The following is an 11,076-nucleotide window of genomic DNA, read 5'->3' as shown; positions in this document are numbered from 1 at the left end:
AGGGGATGAGGAGTATAGAGCCCACGCCCAGCTCTATCAAACATAGAACCGCCCCGGTTACCATGCATGTTACTGCTGCATTCACACGCTGTCGGAAAAATATCCACTCCCGTCATGAAGACCAGCTGACCCGTCCAGTGTTTACTAGATAATCACAGTTTACAATTTCCTATCTGTCACTTAAATGTGACGGACAAGACCTGCTTGCAAACATTTGAATGTAGTGACGAAGACATGTTTTATTAGATTATAGAAACAGTAGGATTTAAAAATACTGAGGTCATAGGTCCAAATTCCGCAAGCACAACCCCACCCACCTGAAAATACTAACCATCAGCAAAACGCTCTTACATTGTCTGATCTTTCTTTTTTTTTTTTTAATCACAAAATGCAAAATTTCGTGTATTAATTTAATTACAAAGTTTGATCTCATTATGGCGTCAGTGTTTTTATAATAACCTCTCTCTTCACTGATGGACTTCTGGTAGAAATTATTGAATCCTTTATAATTTACTTATTCATATTTGTCTAAAACAGTCACATTTTACGACATTTAGTCTATAAAAGAAATCAGAATCAGCATAAAAGGCCCAGCATGTGCAGTATATTATACATACATATGAGTACATATATTATGACACTACATCATAAAAGTAGCTCTGTTGCATAATTTAGACAAACAGACACCAAGAAAATTATTGTTGTGACACATACATTTTTTTCTTCCATTGAAATGATCATAATAGCGACCACGTGAATTCGAAAACTTACATTCCCACACCCAGAGATTACAACGAACATTTGAAGGCAACATCAGACCACCGTCGGCAGGTTAAAGCAGAGACAGTTCAGGTCGTTATGGTAGGAGAAACACAGCTTTATAAATTCATCTTTGATAACAGTAGCAATATTGGATAACCCATTAGCTAGGTGCTACCTTCCAGGATTGTACTGAAAACGTGTTACTCAACGACACCTGTTTCATGTGCACTACATTTCCCAGGGAGCCACGGGTCTCTCAGTGCCGTATCCAGGAAGTCGTGTGTGGTTGTCAGGCAAACTTTTGCTTTCTGTAAAATGCGTAGACTTTCTCTCTAAACTATAGTTTCCTGCAACAGGTAAAATGTATTCTAGGCAACATTACAGTGTAATATTCCTTTGGAAGTACATTTTGTTGGGATTAGCTGAAACTAGAATAAATTTCCTTCCGCATTATGTCAACATTTGTCCAAAATAGACAACGCTAGTTTGTTAGCTAATTTAATGCTAGTAAGATTAGCATATTTAATGCTATTTAGATAATATAGATATAGATTCCTACTTTTAGTAGTACTTAGTATTTTATCTTTCTCAGAAAGACATTCGACCAAGACACTTTCATATTGTTCATTTCAGGTAGCCGTGAGAGATGAGCTGCTGTCATGGGTCTGTACCCCAGGAGGTTCGGCCTGGTACAGCACGGGTCCTGGTGACTGAGCTAAGTGGATCAGGCCTTGTCAACCCAACTCCTGCCACAAAAGCATGTGAAGACTCAGAGACAGCAGTGGAGCTTTACCTCTCTCCAGAAAGGCTGGTAAGTTCTCAGGAGTACCTAAGGAGACAGTCAGTATTCATCCCACTGATACACCCTACTCTCCTTTGTCTTTCTTTGATTCATGTGGTTAGTCTATGTGTTTAACATAACTTAATTACAAGTTATTTGTGGAGACTTGGGTTGATGGATGACAATGGACATGTCAGCATGGAGATAAGATGTTACATTTACTGTATGCATCCTGTCTGTATTATTATTATGTGCGTATTGTGGCAGCACAGGCTGTGCAGATTGCTGTTTCAAGGTGAGGTAGGCAGACAGAATTATTTCACACCACATGCTTCACATAATTTGTTACATCAAAGTCATAGGTGTATGTCTTAGGTAAATATTGAATAATGATCAAGTAATGACAAAATCCAGTTCGGTATGCCAGTCAGAGGTCAACTGTTGTACTGATAATTTACGTTCCTCACAGAAATCGCTGTGTGGAACTCGGGACCTCTCTCATGTGACCTCGCTGGAGATCTGCGTAGACACACAAGAAAACACACTGGGTAACTTTGGTAAGATATACAGTACAACAAGGCATTTATAAAGGTTAATCATGGCTTACTATTTCAAACATTATTGCACAGGTAGAAGGTGTTGTTATTACAGCTCACTGTTTGTCATTGGCATTGGTTTTATTTCTTTACATCTAGTGTTCCTTATGCAAACATGACCACACACTTAGTGACTTGTATTATATTTAAATACAGTGATTTCCTGTCAGGTGTGCTAACCTGACGGTAAGAATGAACTGATAATGATTGAGGAACTTATTCATTATGGTCACATCTGTCCTCAGAGAATCCTGGATTGCACAACGAGGCATGTGTAGGCATGACACAGTGTTGTTTGTACATGTGTGAGTCATGCCCACCTTTATAGATGCTACACCTCTTAGCTAATTTAGGTTGAATACATGATGTGGTGCATTTGGAATTGAACCTATGGCACTATGACGTGAAGTAGAGAGAGATGGTTTTGTTTATCTGATGATCTTCTAGGTGCCTTCTTGCCTAAACTGGTGCAGCTGAAAATGAACAAAAGCATGATCATGTCAGTAAGGTAAGCGCAAAGTTGCATAACATAAATACTGTCTTTTTGGTTTTTTCCTAGTCCTTGAAAAACAACTTCTAAGAAACACACATACATGAACACTCATACAATGTCGACATTAGCTCATGGAATATTACAGATTTCTCAAGAAGCTGCAAATCCTGAAACCAAAAGTAAAATGCAAAGTTGAACAAAACTGAATTTGTGCTACTGGTTTTTTAATTCCTGTCATAGTAGAACCCATTTCATTTTTAGCTTATGTTTAGAAACAAAGCAAGTTTGTCCAGGTCTTTTCTCAAAGAGAACTGTAACTTGACCTTGAGCAGCGATGAACCCATTGGGATTACTGTCATGCTTTACACTGGTCACATGTGTGCTACAAGACACTCTTTAGCGAGAGGACTTGGAAGCCATAAAAAAGACAGTCCTTGAAGCAGAAAGGCAGGCCAGAAAAAGTGCAGTGTGATTGAAGTGCAGGTGTAGAGCACTGTTCTGCTTCAGCCAAGGTTTTCCAACAGGGACTTGTAATACAGTGTTTCTGTATGGAAGATGCACATTGAAGCTTGTAAACCAGATGCCAACAGATGTTTTGTTTAGTAGATTCTTAGAGATAGATACACATGGAGAACAGGTTCACTCACCTGCCTCACAATAGGAGACAGAGGGGTTTGTGGCATATCAGCTTTCAGATTCATCCATTTGGACAGTCCCAGAAAAAAAAGACAGGAAATATGCAGTTTCCACTTTGATTGCAGCTATAGCAGTGTCATCAAAATTGGAAGAAAAATAAATAAACCTCCAGGATTAGACACACAAACACACAGATTGTAAATTGTCCTCATAACAGGACAGGTGGAGAATTGTTACTCAAGAGACTGCTGAGGGAGAAGAGAGTACAACAGAAAGATAGGGAGCTGTCTGCTCCACCCTGAGAGTAGCAGAGCAGAGCCAGCCGGACGTGCACTGCCTCTGATAGCATTTCCTGCTCTGGGCTGTGGGAGCTGTAGTGGAGAGGGTGTAACAGGGTTGTAGATATACTGAATGAGCCTCTGCTGGAAGGGTCAGAGCAGGCCTCTGCTGTAGAGACAAGTGGGAGGCAGAAGAGAGGCCTGCATGTGGGGAAGAGAAAGGGGCTTCAAGCTTCAGTGGCCAAGGGACTGGATAGTCTTTGTCATGATTCATAGTGTTGTGTAACTCCCTTCCCATGCTTCTTAAATCAAATTTATTCTATTTTATCTCTTTAGAGACCTGGGAACCACCCTTTCCCACCTGCAGGTGCTGTGGATGTCTCACTGCTGCCTACAAGACCTAGATGGCATTTCTACTTTTTCTTCTCTTAAGGTAGACTTTAAAGGTTACAGATGGCTCTGTGGAGAGATAATTTAACAACTCAGCAAATGTCTTTCTCATTTTGGTTTTTAAATTTGTTTCATTATTTCCATTTGTCATGTTGCACTGGTGACAAATTACAGTGGGATTACCACAGGCCATATCCATATCTATACAGCATATACTGAAATGTTCTAATTTTCTAATGTTAGAATAGCTGTTGATTAGCAATCAGAGGTCTTGTGATCTTAAGATCCAAATCTCGGTGAGATGGGAAGGTTTCATATCTGTCTCTCTGGCTCTTTGTAAGATAACTGCCTGTGTGTCTGACATGTTCCCTTTCTTACTGAGTCTTTCTCTGTGTAATACATTTTGTGTCTGCTGGTTTTTCTATTTGTCTAATCACATCTCCTTTCTCTCTCCATTTCCTTTTTTTCCTGACAATCCACACTATCTGTACTTCATTTCCCTGTTCTCAGGAGTTGTACGTGGCCTATAACACTGTGTCAGATCTGAGTCAGGTTGGCATGCTGGATAACCTGCAGCTGTTAGATCTGGAGGGGAATGATGTGGATGACTTAGTCCAGGTCCAGTATCTGGGATTGTGTGGCAAACTCCAGACACTCACGCTGGAGGGAAATCCTGTGTGTGTGCGACCGAACCCCACGGCTACTCAGGTAGGGTAAAGTTCTGCTCATGTTGTACATAAAACTAAATAATACACATTTGTCACCACTGTGAAAAGAGTTTCTGCTTGAATAAGGTAAAACAGATATCTGTCTGCACCTGTCAGACTCCTTGTTGTCATGACCAGCAATTGTGTCATCATTCAAGGGTGTTAATGAAAGAATAACAAGACAAAAAGAATATCTCATGGAGATATGTGTGTTTTTATGTGTTCTCATGTGTATCCAGATTACAATTATGATATTAAGAGAGTACACTGAAAATCCTGGATTCATGCAACTTGAAAGAACCAGTACGAAGTAGTGCAAGGGTCAGAGTCACAGCAATTTGGCAAACCAGAGAACGGAGGTGAATAAACTCTGGGCAGAGTTCCTGAAGAGGAAGTGTTGTATTCAATTGATGTTGTAAAAAGCCAACTTGCAAATGCAACTTGTGGGTCTGATGTAGGTATCATTCAGTTAGTTGTGTCTCCAGGGCTAGAGCGCCGTAAGCCCTCACAGCTTTGTCAGATAATGGCTAAAATGTAATTAGCGTGTGCTGAGACATGAAAGTATCTGTGTGATCTCACCGCCCTGTATCTGGGTCTTCAACACACCAGACAGGACAGTGGGAGAGCAGGAGGCATCAAAATAATCAAACATAACAGCCACATAACTGACACACTCTTCTGTGGAGACACCATGACACAGACGTATTGTTTTATGATTACATTACAGTGAGTATTGGATCTCTTTTAAAACTGGCTAATAACTAATTAATGTCATGTAAATGTCCAGTACATAAAGCAGCTCACCCCAGACCAATTCAGTGACATACAGGGTAGAAGCTGCATTTGCACCTTCCATGGATTTGAGACACAGTGTGCTTTAATTTTTTTGGGCCACTGTGAATGTGTTTATTTACACCCACCAGCCGAGCATTAATTAGAAAACTAGGGCAATGAGGGGAGATGCTGAGCTGAATATGCATTAGGCCTGTGCTTTGTAGTGACTGAGGGGGTCTTGGGTTTGCTCTCTTGCCAAACTATCACTCCTCTTGCTCCACCACACACACACACACACGCACACGCACACACAAACACACACACACACACATATCCGCTTACTTCCTCTCACTCAGCCCTCATTCTCCTCCTCTTTTCTCTTTCGTTTCCTCCTTGCCAGCCTTTCTCTCCCTTTTTCATTCACTGCATCTGTGTGGTTTGGTGAAGGACAGGAGTGCCATGCTCTAAATTGATCGCTTGGTAGCTCAGTGATTTACTGGACTCTCTCTCTGCTCTCTCTCTCTTCCTCTCTGTCTCTCTCTGTGTGGTGATAAAAGACCAGACCTCAGTGCAAAGTGCCCATTGTGGACTTCAGTAGCACTAGTTATTAACCTGCATAGCTTTATGTAGTTTCCCTCAATGTGAATACGCTAGGTTCCATAGATGTATTAAAGAATCATAATGGTAAAAACAAGTGCAAAAAGATATCATGAAGATGGCCAATATGCCTTCTTAATGTAATAACTATTGACACATTCAGCACTGTCCTATGTTAGGACTGCTAGCGTAACCATGGTTTGGTTGACTTTATAAATCAGCACTTTTTTAATGTGGGTCAAAATGCTGATGTCAGAGTCCCCTGACATCTCCTTTACAACTTATCCTGGTTCTTTATCATTTGTGGGGCATCGTTGTAGCCCATATTATATAGTTATGCATTATTTAGCATAGCTAAATTACAAAGCACTTTGGGTATAATGGAATCTAATTTAGATTAGAATTGCAGAATTGCATGATTCCATTTTTTGGAGCCAAGTGGAGTACCAAGCACATCATTAAGTGGATCAGTTGATGTCAAGCACACATCTGAGTAGTCTATTCATTAGATTAGTCATCGATGAACTTAGAACCAATGCGGCATGTTGAGCGGCAGCAACTCTTTTATATCATTTTAACTAGCACATAAACTGTATCCACTGCATGGCCACAACAGGAATATATGCATTAGTGATATTTTCATACACTAGGCGGTCCTAAAAAAGACATTTTGCATTCATGGCTTTCAGTGCACAAAAGGATACATACTGTACATACCATTCATCTGAAATAATAAGATGTTTTAAATAATATGTTTTATAGTTCACTTTATAAGTTCCCCATTAGCTACCTATGTCTGGCACGATTCACATTCTGCATTTTTTACACATTGCATCAATTTCTACACATTACACCTATATTTTTTTTTACTGGACAAGTGTGTAGGATTTAGTGGGATCTATTGGCAGAATTGGAAGATAATATTCATTGTTATGTTTTCATTAGTGTACAATCACCTGTAATTAGCTTAGAATTAACCTCTCACATGTACATTGGGAGTGGGTTCAGTTCCATGGAGTCCGCCATGCTGCACCACCACATTACCTGAAAGTCACGTTGGTTCACCTACATGCTTGAAAAGCTTCACTGTTAGATGCCACTAAATCTTACACACCGGTTCTTTAACCTAAAGTGCATGTCTCTAAAAGTATCGGTCGTAATTCTTTTGTCCAGTTTTTATACCAAGGTGTAACTTGATGTAAAGTCACAGTCTGCCTCTTCTCCCTCTTTGTCCATTTTTCAAACACCCGTCTCTCCTCTACATTTCACTCTTTCTCTCTCTTTCCTCTTCTCTTCTACCCAGACTGCAGACTATAGATATCGGGCTGCAGTGAGGGAGTTAGTCCCTCAGCTACATTACCTAGACGATGTAAGGGTGGAGGAGGATGGGCTGAGCTGCAGCAGCACCATGGGAGAAGACTGGGCCATTCTCCGAAACTCCATCAGAGACCGCAACTCCTCTCAGGGTGCTACTGAAGACGGTGTGTGTATGTATACGTTGTTTTGAGTCAGTCAACCCAGACCAGTTAATTACACTGGTGTATTTAATGGGCCACTCACTTTTGTCTTTGTAGGGGAGACAGCAGACAGTGTGTGTCCTTATAGCAGACCCAGCTCAGCCAGGCGCCCTGCTTCCAGCCGCTCCTGTGTCTGGCCGCTCTCGTCAGCGGGCTCCAGACCCCACACTGGCTCCAGACCCATGTCACTAACCAGGCCTGGAGTTCTGTCCTCTCCTGGATCCAGACCTGGTTCTGCAGACTCAGATCTAGCAGCAGTGGAAGCAGAAACCAGTATCATGACACATGGTTAAGACTCTCAACAGCAGTCTTTACTCAACAGTGCCCCCAAGAGGACTTATTTGTCATAAAAGTCTAAGATTTTCTGAAATCCCTCTCTAATCTGTTGATTTTTGAAGGAGCTGGTAAAATCCTGTTCTGTGGAAACCCAGTCCAGGCTATTCGAGCGAGGCGAGAGAAGCTGAGGGTATGTGGTGTGTGTTGAACAACAGAATTCCTTCAATTCAGTGAAAAAATATTTTGTTAAACAGATCTCCGTTAATTAGTTATCAAATTAACCTGCACCAATCCATCATTTCTTGAACAATATTTCCCATACAGCAGAGCATTTAGTGTTCACTGAAAAGAACAAGCTCTACGGGCTTTGACAGGCCATTATGGCTGTCTGGCACATCTCTTTAATATCATGTCAGTATAAACAGAGAGAGCTAATTATTAGAAACCTGAGAGGACCGGCGCAGTGGTGGAAGGACGCGGGGGATGGAGATGTGTGAGGGGTGCAGCAGTGTCAGAGGGACTTGACAGATGGGGCTCTCACTGCCAACACCATGTGATCTGTTACACCGCTGCTGTCACTCTCTGTTTTCTTCTTACCTCCTGTTAAGCCTACCCCTGTTGTGTTTGCTCTCTCTCTGTCTGACCATTACCCAGGTGTATATTCATAATTGATGTTCTCAACTTTTAGGCCTCTACTCTAATATTGTCTTTCCAAGCATCCTCTCCTAACGTCATGCTCATTCTCCCTCTCTTCTGGCTCACAGACGGCACCCACCAGGACTATTTTCACCCCCTGTGACCTGCCCATCCATATACCAGAGCACACGTACGACCTTGAGGAGCCTGATGCTAGAGAACGTGGTGATGTGTTCGCTGAGCTTAGAGCTTGGAAGGAGCAGCACAGCAGGTACTAAGTACTTACACAGCTCTCCTTCTCTCTTTTTCTTAAGCTGGAAACATACTATATTATATAAACTGATTCTTAACCTCTTGCCACGACAGACCAACCAATACAACCTATACAACACGTGTCCTTCTACTTTGTTTTACAGGCGTCTCCAGGCCATAGAGACAGAAAGATTACCGCAGGTCCTGGTCATTCAGCACAATGATAAAGAAGAGGAGGAAGGAGATGATGAAGAGGAAGGTTTTGGTGGTATGAGGAATGACAGTAGTGATGGAGAACATGGAGACGAGAAGCACAGTGAAAGCCTCTATACTGCCTCATCAGATTCCTCATTCATGTCTCTTTCCCCAGGTGAATACTCATTGAATGAATGTGCTTCCTGTTGCTTATAAAAAAGACTGGGAATGTGAGAGAATATAGAATGATGATGGTAGTCCTTCGACAAGAACATCTACTATAAGATAACAAGATTAGCTCAATAAATAGTATATGACTAGACTGCGTCATAGGCTATTTGCATTCTTCCTTGTGTCAGCCGATTTGAGGACAGTTATTGTTTGATGTGTTCGTTCTATATCTGGAGAAGCACAGTAGTTATTTATTATAGTTATTTCCTTTAAACTACCACTCGTCCACCAGTCTTGCTATCGCTACCAGTGGCCATGGTTACAATGGCAAAAGGCAAAGCGAACATGGAGCGTTTTGTGTTTACAATGCATAGGTTAAACAAACCGCAACGCAAACTTGAAGCGCACTTTGAGAGGTGGTCTCAGCAAACCAAACTGAACCGAGCCCACATCGGTACACATCAAATGATCTACTGCATGATATAAAGGCTCCCCTAGTAGAAACTGTTTGCATCAATTAATTTTTCAAAGAACAACGGCCAGTGGGGTTACTCCAACCCAGTCACGTGGCATTCAGCTGACCAATGCTGGAATTATGATCACTCAGTCAGTCAGTGACATTCATGATTATAGGGCTGGCCCTGCTATTATGGTCCAAAACAGACAAATTATTATAAACCAGCAGATAACAGACATTGATGGCAGTCACTGAACCTTTTGTAATGATTTTGCTTTCAGACCTGTATCACAGAGAAGCCTTATCCCCTGACATGGCTCAACTGTCCCTGTCCTCAGACACCACGCTGTCCCCTTCTCCCCCTGTCAGTGCCACAACAGCTTCTGGTAGTCGGAACCTACAAGGGATTCGTGCACGTAGGCTTCGACTCAGCCAGGCCAAATCAGAACATTCAGCTGATTCCAGCAGAGTAGGGAGCTCCCACAGGACAGGTACAACAGCAGGAGACACAGACCGGACACTCCAGAAGATCCAGCATGTGACCAGGACCTGTGTGCCTTTGTTACCCCAGGCTGCACACATACCTAGCCGGCCACCAACGAATGCGATGGGTGAAGGGCTTGTGGATTCATGGTATGACATTTTTAAAATATACGTTTGTATATCGGTGTATCAAAAGTATATGTATTTATACAACATAAACATAATAGATTAATATTCTGCTTTTGCTGTTTGAAACTCATTTATAGCATAGTTCATTTGAATGGTGGACTTAATTCTAATATCTATTGCTTTTGTAAAATAACCGATTTGAACAGTTGAATTTAGATATCGTTTTTGAATTGAATATATCACTGAACTGTAGATGGTAATTAACACTGTGTAATACTTTGAGTGAAACTTTATTCTTCACATTTCCTTCACGTTCCCATTCTTACAGTGCGGACATGGACTTATCCATTGTGAAGTCTGGTGACAAGCACCTTCACACTCCTCAGATGTCCAAACTCCTGGACAGACCAGTGATTACTCGTCCTCACACAGCCAGGGCAGCGCTACAGAAACATCACCAGCACCACATACTCCAGCCCTGCAGAGGGAGCTCACACCCAGATTGACACCAGAGTGGGCTGATGTTTGGCTGCATTGACAGTGATGAGTATGATTATTGTGTGACTTTTCCATACCCTGAAAAAAACAGAGTGATAGCATTGAGGCCATTCAAGAGGAATTTGCTGTCAAGCTTGCTCTCACCATGCTTTAAAGTACGTTTGGATTACCAGTATTGCCATAAGATTTAGTTATTGAAGGCAGTCCCGGCGCTGTTGGGACTGACTCACCAGCATCCTTTAGCATTAGTAATTGTGTAAATAACATGAGTGACAGTGTAGTTGAAGGACTTGCTATAATGAGGTGATTCCTTTAATGCGAGTGAGTTGGTGTTAGCTAAATTAAAATTAATGTGGGATGTAATTAATACCTCACATTTGCATTTCTCAGGTTTAAGTGTTTCATTATTATAACTCAAGTGCTACCTTGTATTTTACCCAATAAAAAA

At 41.6% G+C, this 11,076-nt stretch overlaps 1 protein-coding gene across 2 annotated transcripts; it reads left to right on the top strand.

Annotated features, from left to right (window-relative positions):
- Positions 1–1,037: 1,037 nt before the first annotated feature.
- Positions 1,038–11,076, top strand: lrrc56 (leucine rich repeat containing 56). Of its 2 annotated transcripts, none has more exons than XM_056387563.1 (13): positions 1,038–1,118; positions 1,396–1,573; positions 2,013–2,100; positions 2,587–2,647; positions 3,883–3,979; positions 4,447–4,644; positions 7,318–7,495; positions 7,589–7,819; positions 7,930–7,997; positions 8,572–8,714; positions 8,860–9,065; positions 9,800–10,151; positions 10,459–11,076. In XM_056387563.1, the coding sequence occupies exons 2-13, from the start codon at positions 1,409–1,411 to the stop codon at positions 10,634–10,636; spliced, it is 1,965 nt and encodes a 654-aa protein (XP_056243538.1). In that variant the 5' UTR covers positions 1,038–1,118; positions 1,396–1,408; the 3' UTR covers positions 10,637–11,076. The 2 variants fall into 2 exon arrangements, with proteins under 2 accessions (XP_056243538.1, XP_056243537.1); XM_056387562.1 differs by having other exon boundaries at positions 7,318–7,501.

Source organism: Seriola aureovittata, chromosome 10 (genome assembly GCF_021018895.1).
Source record: "Seriola aureovittata isolate HTS-2021-v1 ecotype China chromosome 10, ASM2101889v1, whole genome shotgun sequence".
Lineage (NCBI taxonomy): Eukaryota > Metazoa > Chordata > Actinopteri > Carangiformes > Carangidae > Seriola > Seriola aureovittata.
Note: the sequence above shows the minus strand (reverse complement) of the source record. Positions and strands in the feature narration are given on the sequence as shown.